The sequence below is a fragment of the Lutra lutra genome, chromosome 16 (genome assembly GCF_902655055.1).
Source record: "Lutra lutra chromosome 16, mLutLut1.2, whole genome shotgun sequence".
NCBI classification, from domain to species: Eukaryota; Metazoa; Chordata; class Mammalia; order Carnivora; family Mustelidae; genus Lutra; species Lutra lutra.
Genome location: NC_062293.1, coordinates 58,798,107 through 58,819,106, shown reverse-complemented (window position 1 = coordinate 58,819,106; position 21,000 = coordinate 58,798,107). Strand labels below are relative to the sequence as shown.

Sequence of the window (21,000 nt, the reverse complement as noted above, 5' to 3'; positions counted from 1 at the left end):
GGATAAGTGCTTTAGGAAACTGGTTCTGAGATCCCTGGCCCCGTTCTTCCGTGTGAGAACACCACGAGAAGCCCGTGCCCCAGAAGAAGGCTCCCAGGGACCAGGCCAGCATCCTGATCTAGGACTTCAGGCCTTCAGAAGCGTGAGAAATAAGTGTCTGGTGTTTATAAGCCACCTGGTCTGTGGTATTTGTGATAGCAGGTGTTATCTGCTCTCATAGATGGGTGGAAAGAGGGTCGAAGACGCTTCTTGGTAAAGGTGGGCCAACGGTCTGTATTCACAACCTTTCCTTCCTTGAGTGTTTCTCCATTCCCATTAAGAAGAGAAGAAGGAGGGGCGCCTGGGTGGCTCAGTGGGTTAAGCCTCTGCCTTCGGCTCAGGTCGTGATCTCAGGTCCTGGGATCGACCCCCGCATCAGGCTCTCTGCTCAGCAGGGAGCCTGCTTCCCTCTCTCTCTCTGTCTACTTGTGAGCTCTCTCTCTGTCAAATAAGGTCTTAAAAAAATAAAATATTAAGAAGAAAAGAAGGACAGGTTTATAATTCCATATTTCTAATTTGAAAAGCTTTTTATTTTTAAAAAGATTTTTAAAAAAAATTTATATGGCAGATCACAAGTAGGCAGAGAGGCAGGCAGAGAGAGAGGAGGAAGCAGGCGCTCTGCTGAGCAGAGAGCCTGATGCGGGGGTCGATCCCAGGACCCTGGGATCATGACCTGAGCTGAAGGCAGAGGCTTTAACCCACCGAGCCACCCAGGCACCCCTGAAAAGCTTTTGAAGTAAAGATTCTATTTATTGGGGGGGGAGCTTGAACACAAGCAGGGGGAGGGGCAGAGGAAGAGGGAGACACAGACTCCCTGCTGAGTAGGGAGACTGATGTGGGGCTCTATCCCAGGACCCTGAGATCATGACCTGAGCCGAAGGCAGCTGCTTTACCAACGGAGCCCCCCAGGCGCACCTCCCTCTTAGTGTTTCTTTCTGGAAGCTGGAGGGTCCTGTCCCCCAAGGTTCTCTGGTTCCATCTCATTTCTTCTTTTTAGCCCACGGCAGATGGGAAACCCACTGGTTCTACCCATCTCTCGTGTCAGCTACAGATCTAGAGGTAGAAAAAGGCCCTTCTGGGGATTACGGGTGAGCAGAGTGGGTGCCGTGGGAATGAGTATCCTCGGCCTGGTCTTGGTTTGGAGAGGGGCTGCTTTCCGTGGGTGGGACTTGTCCGCGTGGGAAGATCAAGGAAGGCCGGAAGCTGAATCCCCCCCCCACCCCCCAGGATAACCTTAACACCGCACTGCCCGCCTTCATGCCCCCCCCCAGCTCTGCTCCTCCTCCCTCATCAGCTTTTCAAGAAAACGGAGATAGAATTCACTTACTGTAAAATTCACCCCTTTCAAGAGCACTTCCCTGATTTGAGGGGTACACAAAGCTTTTCAACCAGCACCACCAAGCGTATATTTCATCAGCTCCCACCAAGAAAGCCACATCAAGCGCCTTGAAAAATTGGCACCAGATAACCCGATATGTTTTTGTTTTTGTTTTGGAGACTGAAAGTGCATGTTCGGGAGGGAGGGAGGGGCAGGGAGAGAGGGAAAGTGGGAGGATCTCAAGCAGGCTCCACACTCAGTGCAGAGCCTGACAGGGGCCTAGATCTCACCACCCCAAGATCATGACCTGAGCTGAAATGGAGAGTCAAATGCTCACCCGATTGAGCCACCCCGGCACCCCTGGGTGACCCTGTGTCCTCACCACACCAGAGCCCAGGCTTTTTTAGCAGCCCCTCCCCCACATAGCCTGCTGACCACCAGTCCACTTCCTGTCTCTGTGGCTTTGCTGATTCTAAACATTTCACATAAATGGAGTCACCCCGCCCGCTGTCTCTCAGGACTGGCTTCTTTCATCTCATGTCATGTTTTCAAGGCTTGTCCGTGATGAGGCTCGGAGGCTCCGTTTCTTTTCATAGCGGAGTCCCGGTCCACTGCCCTCTGTAGACCCATCGTCTGTCAATGGGCGCTTGGGTTCTTTCCACCTTCTGGCTGCTGGGAAGGATGCTTCTGGGAGCAGGGAGCTCGGAGCGGCTCTTGGAGTCCTGCCTCCAGTGCTCTCGGGGACACACCCAGCAGTGGAGTAAGTAGGGGGAGGTCATGGGGTGACTCTGGGTTTCAGTTTTGAAGGAATGCCTTCATCTTGGAATTTTTATTCTTCCCAGAGCCACAGTTGGAGGAACCCGAGGTAGAGAAGGAAGAATTCCAGGAGCCCAAGGTGGATGTGGTAAGTTAGGCTTTTCCGCCGAGATATTCCTCCCCGATAACCGGTGAATCAGAGGCTCAGTTGTTAAAATGGCGAATGAGAAATTTTTTTTTTTTAAGATTTTATTTATTTATTTGACACAGAGAGAGATCACAAGTAGGCAGAGAGGCAGGCAGAGAGAGAGGGGGAAGCAGGCTTCCTGCTGAGCAGAGAGCCTGATGCAGGGCTCGATCCCAGAACCCCAGGATCACGACCCAAGCCGAAGGCAGAGGCTTTAACCCACTGAGCCACCCAGGCGCCCCAGTATGAGGAATTCTGTTCAGTCTGTCACTTGCTTCTGCTTACTCTCTCCTGCTCACCATAAATCTGTTCCACTGAGTAAAGGACAAAGTTGTCTGTGCCCCCCCCGCCCCCCCTACCCCGCAGGAGGAGAAGGGATTTAAGTGAGGGACAGTTCTCGAAGCTTTTGCTTCTTTGTCTACCCACCTGAAGTCACACTGGGGCTAGTTCAGTGTGTGCCGCTCGGCTGTCTTCCAGATGAATTGCACATTCTGGCCTCACACGAGCTGCAAGCGTTTTCCAGGTCTGCGTGTTAGCAGTGTAGCCATAAACGCCCTATCTTTGCTATTTTTAATTGTATTTCTTTGATTTCAAGTGAAATTGGACGTTTTTTCATACTTTCACTTTCTGAGTTCAATGACGTGACATGACTCACACCTCATAGGCTTGTCTGCGTGTTTATGTGGGGCCTTCTTAGAGCACCAAGTTTTCTTGACTTGGAAATGTTAAGTGAAAGAGACTTCCTTCTCATCTTCCAGGAGAACTGGGAGAAGGACAAGGTGACTCCCCCCGTTCATCTTCACGTCTTCTAGTTTCCTAAAATATTTAAAGCTTATTTATTTTCTTTAGTAATCTCTATATCCAAGTGGGGCTTGAACTCACGACCCTGAGATCAAGAGCCCTGTGTTCCTCTGACTGAGCCAGCCAGGTGCCCCAAGTTTCCTGAATTTATTAGTGGAGCTCTACAGATGAAATTTTTCCAAGTTATCAGTAATAATTTATTTTTCATTGAATTGATGTGTTCTTTGATATTTCCCAGTCTTGTCTTTTCCCCTCCCTTCTTCTTCTCTCCTATGCCAGTTGGCTTTCCCGGGATATCTCATTTTACTTTGATACCCCAGAGAGGCTGCGGCCTTATCCTTTTTTGTGGCATGCCATCTTTGCTCCTGGTTGCTTGCTTTAGGCTAATATCCTACAGGTTCCCTTGACTTAGATTTACTTTGAGGTTGAGGATTGCTTGACGATGTGTTTTTACAACCACAGGCATAAAGGAGATCTCTTGGGAAGATACTATCCCCCACTTTCCCTCTAGTGATCTCGTCTAGTTTTACTTGCATAAGCAAGGGAATATGATTGTTTTGTTTCTTCAGAAGCTTGAAGCCTATCACTCAGTTCATTGTCAGCCTTCTGTTCAATGTTCCCGACCCCTCTGACTTCCCGTCTCCGTCTCCCATGTCCTCATGGGCACTTGTGAGTGGGAGAAATGACTCATCCTAACAGCTGTACCTGCCTCGGCTCTCTGCTCTCCTTCTGTAGAAGCCCCTTTTCCGGTCCCGAGCTGTGCTGACGGGACTAGTGGATGCCGTCTGGACAGCCGAGCACGACGCCATTCTGGAACACTTTGCCCAGGACCCTTCAGAGGTCATCCTCACTATCTACATCGACCCCTATATGGGGCTGAAGCTAGATCTGGGCATGCCTGTGCAGGTGGGTACCCCGCTCCCCCTACTCTGAGGCGGCCTGCCAGAGAGCTGAGGGTCGTGCCTATCTTCGTCATCTTGGAGTCTTAGCTCCTGGACTGGAGGTCTGTTGAGCCTCACGGTGTGTCAGGAATCCGGCTTGGCAGTGGGATGGATACAGAGGAGAAATAAGGAGGGTTTTGGTTTTGGTGACCTCATGGTCTAGTGGAGAAGATGGACACGTACAGAATATTGACTGTGTTATGATGCCATGGGCAGGGCTTTATGGGAGGTTGATGGGGGCAACTGAGAGAGCCAGCAGACAGCTTGCAGGGGCTCGGCGACGGAGGTGACATTTCAGCTGGAGAGGAAAGGTAAATAGGGTTTCAGCGAGTCTGGGTAAGAGCTGTTCTGGTAAAGAACACTTTATGTGAGAAGAAGAGCTTTGGGATATGATCCTGAAATGGTTGGGGGGGCAGTGTGTGGACAGCCTTGTATGTTAGGTTAGCGGTCCGGCCTCGCTCCGGGGAGCTAGGGAAGGGCTGCACAGACTAGGTAGATAACCGTTGACAATGTGGAAGATCCGCTAGCGAGGGGTAAACCACCAGGAGGGAGACGGTTAACGGACAGGTGTACAGTCGAACATTCGCGGTAGTCTCTGGGCGGCAGGGGTACAGGTCGTTATTGTTAAATTCTCATAACTCTCCTACATGTTTGGTGTTTTTGAAATAAAATGTTGGAAAAGAGAGAGGCTTTTGCATTGTTTTTATTGGCAGCACACGTACAAAAATCGAAACGATAAAAAACGTGAGTGTGGCCCAGTGTGGTGACACGACTTGTGGAATGTTCCAGATTAAACAAGAGCAAAAACAGACTGTCGCTTTTTCCTCTCCATGGGCAATCATCAGCTATAAGATGACATGGGAAAAAAGAGAAACAAAAAAAGATCCCATTCATAAAAGGAACAAAAATTTGCAAAAATGTGTAGGATTTATATGAAAGAAAGCAACTGTGTTGCAGGCTTTGTCAGAAAATCTGACTACACAGTGAGCCATATCCTGTTTCTAAGTGGGAATCTTGATTATAAAGATCATTCCATCCAAACAAATGCACCATTTTAACGCAACTCCAATCAAAGTGCCACAGTCCCCAGATCTCTTGTGTAAAGATTTTAAGATACATCCAGAAAAATGCAGGAAAAGGACAAAAGAACACGATGAAGAAGGAAAGTACTGAAGGAGAGCTGTGAATATGGAAATCTCGTATCTAACTGTAGTGATTAAAACAGAGCTGGGCGCCCGGCAGGCTCAGTTGGTGGAACATGTGAGTCCATCTCAGGGTCATGAGTTCAAGCCCTGTGTTGGGCATGGAGCCTCCATAAAATAAAATTAATATAAGATAAAATAAAAATAAAACAGTTTTCCTGGGCCAGGAATATATATCATAGGTACAACATTAAAGACACAAATATAGATGCATATATGTAATCATTTTTCATAAAAATTCCATTTAAAAATCTGTGGGGAAGAATGGATTATTCAATGAATAGGACTGGGAGATTTGGAAAACAAAGTTTTCCATTAAAAATCTATTTAGCTGGGGTGAGGGGGAAACAAGGAGATGTTGGTCAGAGGGTGTGGAATTTCTGACACCCAAACCAAAGGCAACCAAGCAAAACCAAGCAAGTGGGACCACATCAAATTAAAAAGCTTCTGCCTAGAAAGGCTTCTTCCATCCACAAAATGAAAAGGCAACATAAGGCATGGGAGAAAATAAGTACAAATCCTAGATCTGGTAAGAGGTTAATATCCAAAGTATATATTAAAAAAAAAAAAAACTCCTACAACTCAGTGGCAAAAAGAGCAAACAATCTGATCAAAAAATGAGCAGAAGAATTGAAGGGACATTTTTTTCGAAGAAGACACAGAAATGGCCAACGGGTATTGGAGAAAGCGTTCCAGATCACTCATCAGGGAAATGCAAATCAAAATCACAGCGAGATGCCATCTCCTACCTGTTAGAATGCTTGGCATCAAAAACACAAGAGATAACGCATGTCAGAGAAGATGCGGAGAAGGGGGAACCCTCGTGCGCTGTCGGAGGGATTGTAAACTGGTGCCGCCACTAAGGAAAATGGTGTGGACATTCCTCAAAAATTTAAAAATAGGACCACCCTGTGATCCAGCAATCCACATCTGGGTACACGGCCAAAGGAAATGAAAGGACTGCCTCGAGAAGTTCGCAGCGGCGCTATTTACAATAGCCAAGGCATGGGGACAGCCCAGGTGTCTGTCGATGGATGGAAGGATGAACGAAATTCTTTCCACATGCAGTGGAATAGTATTCGGCAACGAGAAGGAAAATCTTGCCATTTGCAAAAACCTGATGGAACTCGAGGCCATTATGCTAGGTGACATAAGTCAGAAAGACAAATGCTGTAGGATCTCACTTATATGTGGAATCTAGGGAAAAAATAATACTGTGTTATACATGATGTTTATTGAGAGGGTGAATCTTAAGTGTTCTCACTGCACACACACACAGGAAAAGACAATGGGACCTCGTGAAATGCTGGACATATGAATTAGCTTGATTCTGGTGATCCTTTCACAATGTTTATGTATATCAAAACGTCAAGTTGTACCCCTTAAATATATACAGCTTTTTATTTGTCAATTCTGCCTTAATGAAGCTGAAGAAAATTTATTTGGTGTGCTGACATATACTTAAGATCGCAGACTTCCGGGTGTACTTTTGGGATAAGACGGCCCATTGAGGGGTGCCTGGGTGGCTCAGTGGGTTAAAGCCTCTGCCTTTGGATCAGGTCATGATCCCAGGGTCCTGGGATCGAGCCCCACATCGGGCTCTCTGCTCCGCAGGGAGCCTGCTTCCTCCTCTATCTCTGCCTACTTGTGATCTCTATCTGTCAAATAAATAAATAAAATCTTAAAAAAAAAAAAAAGATGGCCCATTGAAAGTTCCTTAAAAAATTATTACTCTTGATAAAATGGGCAAGAAGTAAAACCAGAAGAAGAAGAAGAGAAGGAGGAGGAGGAAGAGGAAGGGGAGAAAGAAGAAAGAGAAAGAGAAGGACACACTCAAGAGTAGAGAAGAAGCGTGATCTAATCTAATCAACTTAAAAAGGGGGTGACCAATGAAAGGTCTGTGCACTGAGTTAGGGACAACGCCCTCCCCATGGAAATGGTGGACCCCCAGCAAGATGGGAACTTCAGCTGGACATTGAACAACATCTGGAAAGGGAGAAGGAACCCAGGTATTTTTAACAAAGATTTTACACCGTCTGAGATGCGCCTTAACCCCCTGCCCGTCCTGTCATGTATTTCTCTTAGGCCAGAGAGAAGTGAACAGGACGTAAAAGACCCAGTCCTTTCCCTTTCACTTCGAGGTGGGGAGAAGGAACTGGGCTCTCAGAGCAGGACATCAAGGAGTCACCCAGCAGACGGCAGAGCAGAGCAGGACGGATTCGCGGCGCTGCTCAATCATGAGGACAGAAATTACATGGCAACGGGAAGCGTCTTACATCGAGGGCAAAAACCTGGAACAAAGCAGGCAGAGAACAGGGGAGCAGAAGGAAATCCACCAGCACCAGGTTCCAGTAAGACTTACTAAGAGCGTGAATTCAATTTTTCAAACACAGAGAGACGAAATGCTGCCATTTGAGAGAGAGAGAGAGAAAAGGGAGATTGCAGATCTTAGGAAATAAATCTGCATGCTCGCAAACGCGTGGGTTAGAAACAGCAAGGCACTGACCGGCTGTTGCTGCAAGTGTGAGTTGCCGCAAAAGGGAGGCTCGAGATAATTACAGGGCGCGGGGAAGAGAAAGCCAATGACAACATAATTAGGGAAAAGTTAACGAGACAGGGTGATCTAATACAGAGCCCAGAGGAAGGAAACAATGTAAGTTTCAAGGTAAGATACAAAGAATGTCCCAGACCCGCAGCAGGAGCTGAATGGGGGGCCTGAAAGCAGGTACTTCCTTCCGCGAAATTTGTTTTGCGACGTGTCATGCCAACACACATCTTAGGCAAGCGCTAAACTCCACGGAAATTAATTCTTTAGGAACATCACCAATGTGGCATTCCTGCCAAGAATATTCAACTTGAATAATGAGGGAACAATCAGAGGAATCCAAATCGAGGGACATTTTGGAAAACAACCAGCCTGAACCGTTGGAAAGATCAGTGCCACAGAGGAAAGACAAAGGCTCGGGGACTGCAGAATTCGAGGGGACTGAGGACAGATGACCACGTGCGATCCTGGGTTGGGTCCAGGGTGGCAGAGAACAGCTGTAGACGACATTATCTGGACCGCTGGGAGAGCTGAGTGTGTCTGGTGTATCGTGTAAGGCATTATAAGAAGTTTAATTTTCTGAGTGTGGTAATGACAGTGTGGGGTATATTGGAGAAGATCCTCATTTCGGGGGGCCGTGTGCTAACATATTTAAGGGTGCAGTGTGGCGCGACATCTCACTCTCTAATAGCTTGGTGGGGAGAGGGAGAGAGTAAGAGCACACGTGGGGCAAAACGTGAAGAGTCGGTGCATCCAGATGATGGGAATGTTGTTCACTGCACTTTTCTTGCAATTTTTCTGTGAGTTGGAATTATTTTCAAAATAAAAATTTGGGAAAGAATTATTTAGCCCTCTAGTCAAAAATGCAAATGGTCTACAGAGAGGAGGCTGGTAGCAGACTTCTCCAATCTCCCGGGAGAACAGCCTCAAAGAGTTCTCCAGGAGGGGCAGAGGGCCCCCGACGTTTTCATTCCCAGCCAGGATGGTCAAATACGTAGGGAACAAGTGCGTCGTCCTTTTCAACCTTGAAAGAACCCTGCCGTATAAAACAGAAATGAAGCAATCAGTGGAAATCTAGTCCCTTCAGCCATGAACCAAATGGGGGTGGGGGGATGGGGGGCTGCCCAGCTCCGTTGGAAGATTGCACAACTCTTTATCTCAGGGTTGTGAATTTGAGCCCCACGTTGGGTGGAGAGACGACTTAAAAATAAAATCTAAAAAAAAAAAAAAAAATGAACCAAATAAAGAACTGGGGAATAGAGAATCTATGAACATTCAATTCATTTAAGTAAACACCAGCACTAAATGACCACGGGCATTTCTGTTATGCTGTGGCATGCAAATGCCGCTGCTGGAGAGGGTAAATATAACAAAATAACACGCACAGAGCAGGGCTGAGCAGGAGACCCGGGGTGAGGTACTGGTGTCCTTGTTTCTCAAAGCAGCCAGTCACTAGGACCTCACGTTGAAAGGCAGTGGAAAATGAACCTCAAAAATTCTTAAAGGTTTTTATTTATTTATTTAGAGTATGCGAGTAGGGGAAGGGGCAGAGGGGAAGAAGTGGATTCTGGGCGGAGTGCAGACCCCACTACGGGGCTCTATCTTATGATCCTGAGCTCGTGACCTGAGCTGAAACCAAGGATTGGATGCTCAACCGAATGAGCCATCCAGATGCCCTGAACCTCAATAGTTTTAATAATCTCATATGATTTTAGAAAGAGGTCTTTCAGAAAGAAGTCTCTCTTGCTGGTGAAGAAACATTTATTGAAGCTCGGTGATGCCTGTGTTTTATTCACACCGGAGTCTTTATTCTATTAAATCCAAGTAGGGACGCCTGGGTGGCTTAGTCGGCGGAGCGTCTGCCTTTGGCTCAGGGTCCTGGGATCGAGTCCCACACTGGGCTCCCCACTCAATGGGGAGTCTACTGCTCCCTCTGCCTTTGCCTGCTGCTCCCCCTACTCATGGACGTGCTCTCACTGTCAAATAAAGAATACAATCTTAAAAAGAAAGGAAAAAAATAAACCAAGTAAAATTAAATCTAATATATTTTTAAAAAAGGGTTTATTTATTTGAGAGAGAGAGAGAGAGAGAGAGAGCGCATGAGAGGTGAGAATGTCAGAGAAGCAGACTCCCCATGGAGCTGGGAGCCTGATGTGGGACTCGATCCTGGGACTCTGGGATCATGACCTGAGCCGAAGGCAGAGGCTTAACCTACTGAGCCACCCAGGCGTCCCTTAATCTAATACTTTTAATAAAAAATAGCACGATCCTTTCTGCAATGACCTTTAATTTGTTCTGTTCGTGTTGGTCTGTAGAAAGATGTCTAGAATAACATTTTCTGTAAAGTGAACAGCAGTGTGTCTTGGTGGTGGAATTGTAGATGACAGTTTAGCGGTCACACTCTTCTGTATTTCAGTTATTTATAATACACGTACGTCATTTTTTAAATGACAAGACTTCTTTTTTGTTTAGTTTTATTTATTTTTATTTTTAAAGATTTTATTTATTTGACAGAGAGAGACACAACAAGAGAGGGAACACAAGTAGGGGGAGTGGGAGAGGGAGAAGTAGGCTTCCCGCTGAGCCGGGAGCCTGATGCGGGGCTCGATCCCAGGATCCTGGGATCAGGACCTGAGCCAAAGGCAGACGCGTAACGTCTGAGCCACCCAGGCGCCCCTAAGGCTTCATTTTTAAATGCTAAGGCCTTACTTCACCTTCCTTTCTTTTTTTTTTTTTTTAAGATTTTATTTATTTATTTGACAGAGAGAGACACAGTGAGAGGGAACACAGGCAAAGGGTGTGGGAGAGGGAGAAGCAGGCTTCTGGCTGAAGCAGGGAGCCCTATGCGGGGCTCAATCCCAGGAATTTGGGATCATGACCTGAGTTGAAGGCAGATGCTTAAAAACTGAGCCACCCAGGCGCCCCTAAACAGTAAGACTTTAAAGATTTTATTTTTGAGTACTCTCTACACCCAGCGTAGGGCTCGAACTCACAACCCCGAGACCAAGACTCGCAGCTCTTCTCACTGAGCTGGCCAGGCGCCCCAAGAGTCTGTCTCTTGGTTTCTCTCTCACACTTTTTCCCTTTCCTCGTTTGTTTTGTTTCTTAAATACCACCCATGAGTAAAATCATATGGCATTACATATGTATATCATTTTAACAGAAATAATGGTGTTAAGCTTTAAAAAAAAAAAAAAAACAAAACCTCGAAATGCCAAAATTTAACTCTGGGTAGTGGGAAGATGGGTGATTATTAAATTTCTTCTTTGTGCTTTATTTTCATTATTAAAAGTCACATACATTATAAAGAACTGGTACAAAACCAGGCACACACGAGAAGTGAATCTGATCTTCAGGAGGAATGGCTTTTCTAGGCCTGTAGAAGTCAGGAACTTTAAGGGGATAACAGGAAGGTCACACCGTGTCTGAATGTGAACATCAGCACCAGCCACACAGAGTCACCAGAAGCCAGACCGAGGGGTGAATGAGACATTGGGCGGCAGGGGTGTGCCGCCGAAATGGGAGATCCTGGACAGCCGCCTCTGACCTCCTTTCTTTCTCGTTTCTGGCTAAAAGGGCTTCCTCCATTCAATTCTTTTCCTTCTATCCAACCCACCCAACATTCACTGAGCATCTAACACGTCCTGTCAACCGTGCGAGGTCCTGGAGTCAAGCAGGGCTGAACACACAGTCCCTACCTTCAAGGCGCGCTCTCTGCATTTCCTCCCTGCCGGTCTGGGTATGGACTCCGCTGTGTCCCCAAAAGAAACAGGAAGCCCTTCGCGTTCCATTTGGGGAAGGATCAGAATAGGCTAAGGGGATGGGACGAAGGACTCAGCCAGGCGTTCCCGATGGGCGTCCCAGATTCTGCTATGTGCCATGCAGGGGCTGGAGACCAATCTCCCATCTACTGTCTTCCACGCAGACCCAGAACCAGATTGTCTACTTCATTCGCTGCGCACCGGTTCCCATCACCCCGGAGAACTTTGAGGCAACTGTGCAGTTTGGGACCGTGCGGGGCTCCTACATCCCAGCCCTGCTGCGGCTGCTCAGTGGGGTCTTTGCCCCCCAGATCTTTACAAACACGACCTGGCCCGAGAGCATCCGGAATCATTTTGCTTCTCATCTGCACAGATTCTTGGCCTGCCTGACTGGTGAGCAGAAAACATCGAGGGCCTCGTTTCTCTCCGGTGTTGCGCTGACAGGAGGGTGAAGAGGCGGGTGGGAGCATCATCCCAGGAGCCCGTGTGCGTTGGCACGGAGAAGGCACCCATATGTGCTTGTTGAACGAGTGGCTCAGGGAGCAGAAACTGCCTTCCAGTACAGATGCAGTTTTCTGCTGTAGAAAGTGGGCCAGACCTGCCCAAAAGTAGAGTTGGATATTTCCAAGAGTACACGTGGGGTAAGGGGAGATGCAGGCCGGGGGGGGTGTTTCCTGAGGGGAAGGTGTGTGTCACACCAGAGAATGTGGAGGACATGGTACAGCTCTTTGACCTTATTTTGTAATCATCTCTTATTTTACCTTAATGAGGGTTCCCTCTTGCCTTCTGTCATTTTCCCTCTTGATAGCCACCCCCTACCCCGGCCCTGAAAAATGCTGAGTCATCGTTTCTTTTGGCGGGTCTTCTGAAATCCACCATCCTAGCGGGGCCCCAGTCCGTGAGCTGTGATCGCGGCTGGGGTGGCATGAACTCACCCCCCTCTGTGAACTTCCGCGGTCCTGTCCTGTCCTTAGATACTCGGTACAAACTGGAGGGGCACACCGTGCTCTATATTCCTGTGGAGGCCATGAACGTGGCGCCCGAGGTGGTGGTGAAGGACAAGGAGCTGGTACAGCGGCTGGAGAGTGAGTGGCCAGCAGTGCCAGGGTGTCGCGGGTGCTCTGGGAGAGGAGAGGGCCCGACGCAGAGAAAGGGGCCGGGTTAGGAGGGCTGTGTCGTCAGTCAGTCGGTGGCAGGGGGAAGGACACGACTGGGGAGCAGCACAGAGAAGTGTAAGGGGTTTTGCATTCTCCCCCGCAGCCTCCATGATCCACTGGACCCGGCAGATAAAGGAGGTGCTCAATGCACAGGAGTCTGTGGAGATGGGAGAAAATTTAGGTCCGCTGGAGGAGATTGAGTTCTGGCGCAACCGGTGCATGGACCTGTCCGGCATCAGTAAGCAGCTGGTGAAGGACGGCGTGAAGCATATTGAGTCCATCCTGCGTCTTGCCAAGTCCTCCTACCTTGCGCCCTTTATGAAGCTGGCCCAGCAGATCCAGGTGCGTGAGCGGGCCTAAGGATGGAGGCTTAGCGCCGGGGGGGATAGCGGTGGGGACAGTCGTTAGTCGGGTGCAAGCAGAGGGAGCCAGCGGAGTCCTCCACAGTGGAGGCAGGCCCCCAGTGTTTGGACCTGCACTTGGGGAGGGTACAAACGTGGTGGGACGCAGGGTCCCAGGGAGCTCACCGGAGTAGGTAGGGAGACTCCAACCCACACGGAGCATCCTCTGTGAGCCCAGCCCCTACTGTCCGGCTCAGAAAACCAGGCTTGCACAAAGCAGGACCCCCAGATGGCACGGGGTCAAAGGGGAGCCCACAGTGGTCAGCCAAGAGAACTGTAAGATAAATACACAAAACACAGATTCGAGGGGCACCTGGGGGGCTCAGTCGGTTGGGTGTCTGTCTTCGGCTCGCCTCATGATCCCGGGGTCCTGGGATCGAGCCCCGCATCAGGCTCGCTGCTTGGCGGACAGCCTGCTTCTCCCTCTCCCTCTGCTGCGCCCCTGCTTCTGCTTTCTCTCTCTCTCTCTGTCAAATGAATAGATGGAATCTTAAAACAAAACAAAACAAAAAGAATGGATTGGCACATCATCATATAAAATATCAACAAAAAAATAAATTCAGTCAAGTACGACAAGCTGATTATGTTAGTGTTGGGGACAGCAGCAGGCAGGGTGCTCTGTGGAATGTGGGCGTGGAGGGCTTCCCTCCCCCAGTGGGATGTGGCGCTCAGGGGTAAGGGAGCTGAGCCATGGCAGGTGGAGAAGTCTAGAAGCCTGGTGGAGAACAGGGTAAGGGCGCTGGATGAAACGAGGTGAGTGGGGGTGCCGGTTAGTATAGACCTCATGTGGGATTCTGACATCGGCTGGGGAACCGGAGGAGTGGACACAAAGCCTGAGCTAATGGGGTCTAATGGGGGGACAGGCTCACCGTGAGAAGAGTCACAGGGACACTGTGGTGGGAACTAGCTCTTGAGTGAGGGTGGACAGCTGGGTGCCCCGGTCTGGCGGCCCCGCAGAGCTGAGATGCTCGCTCCTAGGTTTCGAGAGAGGCCGCTCAGGGTGGGTTCCCCCCCCCCCGGGTCAGCGGTGCTTGCTTTGAACGGGTTCTTGCCCACGGCCAAGTCTGCTCTCCCCGTCCTTCCTCACCGCCAGGATGGTTCCCGGCAAGCGCAGTCGAACCTGACGTTCTTGTCGATCCTGAAGGAGCCCTACCAGGAGCTGGCCTACATGCGGCCCAGAGACATCTGCAGTAAACTCCCCAAGCTCATCAATCTCATCCGCATCATCTGGGTCAACTCTCCACATTACAACACTCGGGAGAGGCTGACCTCCCTCTTCCGGAAGGTGTGTTTGTGCATGGGGTGGGGGGCGCGGGGGGCATGAGCGGATTTGCTGGAGACCCGGGAGTTCACGCAGTAGGAAGCATGCGGTGAAAGGGGCGAGGAGGGCTCAGGGGTCAGACAGAGACCATGGGCTTCTGCCTGCTTCTCCCACCCTAGCGTGCTCTGGGTTGGGGCCTGGGCCGCACAGCTCACTTTGGGATGGGGTAGCCAAGGTGGGAAGACGGTCTTTGAGAAGGGGGGAAGCGCGGCGGGGGAGGCGGGGAGGACGGATCCCAGGCTGAGTGCTCGCTGGGAAGTGAGCTGGGCTGAGTTGGGGGGTGCAGGTAGAGCCCCAGGGGGTACTCCCCCACCGCCACCCACACCTACTGGGTACCAGGAGTGCAATCAAGCCTGCGAGGCTGAGACCCAAGGCCTGAGGCCGGCGGGGAGACTCGGACTGCGAGCGGGGGCTGTCCGTCCCTCCTGCAGATGAGCAATGAGATCATCCGCTTGTGCTGCCACACCATCTCTCTGGACCGCATCTTCGAGGGCTATGTCACTTCCAGCAGGGAGGACCTGCAGGGCTGTATCACCTGCTGTCAGGCCTGGAAAGATCACTACCTGAGGGCCGTGCAGATGCATACCCAGTGAGACGTGGTCCCCGCCCACCCCGGCTGGGTCTCTAACCCCCATGGTTCCTCCTGAAACCAGAGTGGCCCCTCTCCCTTGCACTTTTCAAAAGCCTACGGATTCCGCTTCCCTAGACCTGGTCCCCGTTTCATCTCTGGGTATAGCTGTCCTAGCTCCTGGCCCTCCGTTCTGCTGCTTCTCTTAACCGTCCTCCCCGAAATTCTTTCACGTGCAAACCTTCTTCCTGAACGGAGATGCTTGTCTGCTCATCTTGCCTTTTTTCCTCAGTTCTGCAGGAGAGCTGCATCTCGGGGTCCCTTTTTCTAAGCCCCCCCTCCCTGGACTCCTGGTTCTAGCTTTGCATAGGGAGGCTGGTCCCTGGCGTCCCTCCGCCTGCATTCAGTCTGTCTTTCTGTGAACGCAGGTTCTCCAGCCGGGGCTGGGTGCTAGATCAGACCAGCATATTCGCCCAGGTGGATGCCTTCGTGCAGCGCTGCAAGGACCTCACTGAGGTGGGCAGACCTGGAAGAGGCAGAGCAGAGTCCCAGAGGGCTCTGGACCCGAGGGGGGGCTGGGCGGGAGGGGCGCAAGCCCTGCAGGCTCTTTCCCAGGACTGTGTAGACTGTTGCCGGTCTCAGGGCCCTGGTATCTCGCCGTTCATTCGTCAGCCAAAGCTCCTCCCGCAGCTCCTTGCTCCTGGTGGTCCTCCCTGGTGGTGTATTTATTTTTAAAAAGATTTTATTTATGTATTTGACAGAGAGAGAGATCACAAGTAGGCAGACAGGCAGGCAGAGAGGGGGAAGCAGGCTCCCTGCTGAGCAGAGAGCCCAATGCGGGGCTCGATCCCAGGACCCTGAGATCATGACCTGAGCCAAAGGCACAGGCTTACCCAATGAGCCACCCAGGTGCCCCATCCCTGGTGTTTTAGACACTCCAAGCTGGCTGGAGTGCCCAGGCCTGACAAGGTCAGAAGAGGGAGCAGCATCCCCCCATGCAGGCCTTGTTTCAGGTGTGTGACTGCCAGTACCACTTCGCCCGCTGGGAGGACGGCCAGCAGGCTCCGCTCCCCTGTTTCTTCGGGGCCCAGGGACCCCAGATCACACGGAACTTGCTGGAGATCGAGGACATCTTTCACAAGTATCTCAATATGCTGCGGGCTGTCCGTGGGGGCATCCTGGACGTGAAGAACACGTCCTGGCACGAGGACTACAACAGGTTGGTGGGGGCCCGGGCGGCTGGGCGGGACGCAGGAAGGGAGGCATGGGGGCGAGCGCCAAGCAGCGCGTGCAGGTGGCAAAGCCAGGCAGGAAGGAGCCACCGCTCAGACGCAGGGTCCGGGCTGGAGTCCCCCTGGGTCGCGTGCTGCTAGGTGACTCCGGGAGCCCGTCCCTCCGTCAGGCCCATTGCCTTGTCTAACAAAGCCAGCGTGACACTGTGTCATTCTGGGGGCGCAGACGATGAACGCACCTAACGCTCCGTGTGCCTGGCACGGGGTGGGGGGTCGCCCTCAGCGGGCACCCGGGATTCTTATTTGGGGGCGGGGGAGGTGGGTTGTCCTCAGGGCCCGCAGCGGTGCCGCCAGTCCCCTCACTCCTCTGCCGGTGCAGGTTTCGTAATGGAGTCAAGGACCTGGAGGTGATGACTCAGAACCTGATCACCTCTGCCTTTGAGTTAGTCCGGGACGTGGAGCAGGGAGTGCTGCTGCTGGACACCTTCCACAGGCTGGCCACGCGGGAGGTGCTGCCACCCTCCTGGCCGCCCCCACCCCGCCACCTCCGCCCGCGCCCCCTGTGTGCCCTTCAGTCCCAGCCCCCTGCGTGCCCTTCCCTGCGTCCTCTGCTCCCTGCGTGTCCCTGTCCTGATGGCTAGGGAGCAAGCCTCCTTGCACGGCCTGGGGAGGGGGTGGGACCCCCAGGCCGCGTGGTCAGGCCCCTCCCCTTCCTCAGGCCATCAAGCGCACCTATGACAAGAAGGCGGTAGATCTCTACATGCTATTCAACAGCGAGCTGGCCTTGGTGAACCGCGAGCTGAGCAAGAAGTGGCTGTACCTGGAGCCCTACAGGGCCCAGTACTCGGGGCAGGCGTACTGGATGCGGATCCTACGGCATCGCATCGACAGGGTCATGAACGTGAGCTCTGGGGAGCCCGTGGAGGTCGCACACTGCGCCACAGGCCTGCAGGGGTGGGGTGTGCCCCCTCCCCAGTTTCCCTGAGAGTCTTCCCTAGGGGCCGGGGGAGGGGAGCGCCAGTGCCGGCGGGGAGGGGGCCACGGCTTCCGAGGCTCATGATGGCGGGTGTGGTTGGCGGACACAGGTCATGGCAGGCCTTGGCCATCAAGGCGGGGAGGAGGAATAGGGTGGGCCTCTGGGAAGCTGGGCCACCAAGAGGAGTATGTACAAGCCCAGGATCCAGGGAGCTGGACAGGCCCTTCGAGGACCTTGTCCTGCTACAAGAACCGCACAAGGAAACAGGAGAAAATGCCCCAGAAAGGCCTTTTGGGGAATGTAGTTTGCAGGCTACCGAGGGGCCTGGCGTCGTGTAATTGGTTCTGGGTGAGAATAAGGTGTCTTCCCAGTGTCTGAGCTTGGACCGTGGTGACCAAGGGCTCATACTGGATTTCAGCCTCATCCCTCTCCAACCCTCACGTCCTGTAATGTCCTTTCTTAGCCAACTTTTGCTGAGCTGAACCTCTGCTTCCCTTCATGCTGTGATTTCCTCTCTCTCATGCCCTGGTGTCCTCCTCTCACCCTGCTGTGTGGCCCCGTGACCCCCCTGAGTGGTCAGAGCGGGCCTCCCTGGCGAGCCGCAGGCCTAGTGGGTGCGTGGTGTGCGAGACCGGATGGCGGGGGACGGTGGCTTGTGGGCTCCGGCCACCTGTTGTCCCTCCCCTCAGTGTCTTTCCAGTGCCCACTTCCTGCCCCACATCGGAAGTGGAGAGGAGAGCGCGCACACCTACCAGCAGATGGTTCAGGCCATCGACGAACTGGTCCGGAAAACCTTCCAAGACTGGACGCTAACAGTGGACAAGGACTGCATCCGGCGGCTGGACACGCCGCTGTTACGAGTCAGCCAAGAGAAGCCGGGCATGCTAGACGTCAACTTTGACAAGTACGAGACCCAGTGGGACTCCTTGCCCCGCTGAGCGCGTCCCCTGCTCACTCCAGAGCTCAACTGCTGTCTCTTGGTTCCACGTGTCCTTCTGGTTTCCAACTCTCCTGTGCCACGCAGGGGGAACACCACCACCTCCGGCCTCTGATTCCTCCGCCCTGGTTCTCCAAAATAACCCATCCCAGGGACCCACTGGCCCGTGATGTAGGTGTGCGGCCACTAGATGGCCTCGGCGGCCCAGTTAAGTCACCCCGGCCACAGGCAAGGACCTGGCAGGGTTGGCGGGTCACGCTGTCTCCCACAGCTTTCCAGGTAGGAAAATTTCACGTTCCAGTCCCTTACTGCATGACTGATATCCGTATTTGCGCCGCGAGGGCCTTCCCTATGCTGGGACCTGAGGTAGGTGCCGGGAGTGTGCGGATGGCAGAGCCCTGGCCCTCGGCCGCGCTTCCGCTCGCTGTGAGATGCAGAAGAGAAAACGAAGGAAGGCGCTCTGTAAGACATCTGTCTACAGAGATTGCACGCCGTCTGGTGACAGTTTTTCCTAATTGGAAGGAAATCACTTTCCACTTGATTGCTTTTGGCTCTCCGTCGTCATCAGCCGGGCCATGGAAGACGAGCTGCCTCCCGGGCTCCTGGGCTCGTCATGTTGGCTTCGACTCCTAGGCCGTCTTCATCTGCTGGGCCTGGGCAGGAGGGGCTTTGCTAGAAAAGGCCTGGGGGGAGATGGAGGCCAGGGGACAGGGGGTACAAGGGCAGGAGGATACGTCATGGGGGGGGACTGGGGTGCAGGAGCAGTGCCGCATGTCAGGGGAGGCGGAGGCCTTTGTGAGAAGGACAGAGACGTCGGAGGGCGGAGATCCATCCTTAGCAAGGCAGCGTGTAAGAGAGCGGCCCTGACAAGGCCCGTGGGTTCTGGAGGGATGGCCAAGCTGCAGCCCATCCTAACGGCTCTGTAAGTCAACACTCTTGAGTTTGGGGGGACAGAAGATGAGGCCGGTATTACCCTCGCTGGGACATTGTGCAAGACATACTGTCCCGCCCGAGCAGGGTGCTCCCCAAGGTGCTGTGCTTGGAGTGACCCCGGGACAGACGGACGGATGGACGCACTTGTAGTGACACTGACATGAACGTGCATAGCCCAGAAGCTGTCTTGTTCCTCTGGAATCAGAGGGTTGTATCCCAGCGACAGAACGGTTAGCACCATCGGTCTGCATTTACATCTTAAGTTGAGAGGAGACGGGTCCAGCAAGAGGCGAAGCGTGTCAGTGTCACTGTCAGCTGCCAGCAGGCTGAGAGGTGGCCTGGGGCAGCCTGTGCCTCCTCCCAGTTCTCGGGGCTGAGTGTGAACCCTGGGGTCCTTAGGCCTCACTGTGTGACCTCAGGCTGCGGCGGAATTCCTCTAAGCCCAGTTTCCTTATCCTTATCCTTTTTTATCAAAAAATCCTTCTCTGAGCTTGTCACGAGGCACGATGGTGTGTGGAAGTCCTCACGCAGCCCAAACAGTCCACAAACCTGATTTCCCTCCAAAGGAACTGCCTTGAAAAGCTGTGGGAACACAAGAATGTTCCCAGCAGATTTGGCAAGGTGACAGGGTTGCTCTGTAAATGCTCTGCATCATCTTTTTTTTTTTTTTAACTTTTAAAAAAGATTTTTATTTATTTATTTGACAGACAGAGATCACAAGTAGACAGAGAGACAGGCAGAGAGAGAGGAGGAAGCAGGCTCCCCGCCGAGCAGAGAGCCCGCTGTGGGGCTCGATCCCAGGACCCTGGGATCATGACCTGAGCTGAAGGCAGAGGCTTTAACCCACTGAGCCACCCAGGCGCCCCTGTATCATCATTTTAAAAAAAATATAATGGTAATTTTTACAACAGCTTAACCTTTTACAAAGGGTGATCTAAGGCCCATGTTACAGAACTCCGAAGTTACACCAGGGTAGAGAGGCGACAGTCAGGCTCCCCAGCTGTGACTCAGTTTCTCTCCAAGGAGTCTGTGTCACTAGTTTCTTGGGGAACCTAGTCCAGCGACAGGCGTGGATAGCTACACAAATAGCATGCCACGTGCACTGTGCATCCAAAGTGTTTTCACAATGATTAATTTCCCATCATACAAGTATGGACGGTTTTAGAAAACTTGCAAAACACAGGAAAGAGAAGAAAGTCTCCCCAGCGATAACCACGCTTGGTGGTTTGGTTTATCCTCCCCCCCCTCTCTTGACGCTCCTACTTCATACATTTTTTTTTTGTCTTTGATTAAAAAAAAAACAACAACAAACCTTTAGTGGGTATTTTTAAATTTAAACTAAAAATAGTGCCTGCTCACTGTAAAAAAAAAAAAAAAAAAAAAGAGGGCACCTGGGTGGCTCAGTGGGTTAAGCCGCTGCCTTCGGCTCAGGTCATGATCTCAGGGTCCTGGGATCGAGCCCCGCATCGGGCTCTCTGCTCAGCAGGGAGCCTGCTTCCTCCTCTCTCTCTGCCTGCCTCTGCCTGCTTGTGCTCTCTCTCTGTCAAATAAATAAATTAAAAAAAAAAATCTTAAAAAAAAAAAAACAGAAAAAGAAAAAAAAGGACGTGGACGTATACATAGGAAACAGTGAAACTCCAGCACCCGTCCCGCTCCCTGGAGGTCCTGTGGGTCACAGAGAAGCCATACTAGCCGCGGCGCACAGGATGGGAGCACGCTGTAACCCGGACTGTTGCAACTGGCTTTTGTCACAGTCACCGGCACCCGCGTGTGGGGGAGGGGCAGGCCCCCTTCTGTGCCGGGAGAAGGAAGGCCATGGTGGCTTCCGTGGTGTCTGCTGTGCCGTGGTTTGTACTGTGGCTCAGTCCACTCCAAACCCATGGACTTACAAGGGTTGCACATGTCTGCACGGCTCCTGAGTGTTC

The 21,000-nt window shown here is 51.9% G+C and overlaps 1 protein-coding gene across 6 annotated transcripts in view; it reads left to right on the top strand.

The window, feature by feature from the left end:
- Nucleotides 1-21,000, top strand: part of DNAH2 (dynein axonemal heavy chain 2) — a 79,783-nt gene that overhangs the window by 2,988 nt on the left and 55,795 nt on the right. For all 6 annotated transcript variants that reach the window (XM_047707042.1, XM_047707041.1, XM_047707045.1 and 3 more), the window contains exons 3-14: nt 2,200-2,261; nt 3,837-4,007; nt 11,715-11,943; nt 12,525-12,635; nt 12,811-13,049; nt 14,202-14,393; nt 14,861-15,018; nt 15,426-15,513; nt 16,011-16,216; nt 16,609-16,738; nt 16,948-17,130; nt 17,895-18,109. In XM_047707042.1, the coding sequence (XP_047562998.1) occupies nt 2,200-2,261; nt 3,837-4,007; nt 11,715-11,943; nt 12,525-12,635; nt 12,811-13,049; nt 14,202-14,393; nt 14,861-15,018; nt 15,426-15,513; nt 16,011-16,216; nt 16,609-16,738; nt 16,948-17,130; nt 17,895-18,109 (1,984 nt within the window). The remainder of the gene's footprint in view (nt 1-2,199; nt 2,262-3,836; nt 4,008-11,714; nt 11,944-12,524; nt 12,636-12,810; nt 13,050-14,201; nt 14,394-14,860; nt 15,019-15,425; nt 15,514-16,010; nt 16,217-16,608; nt 16,739-16,947; nt 17,131-17,894; nt 18,110-21,000) is intronic.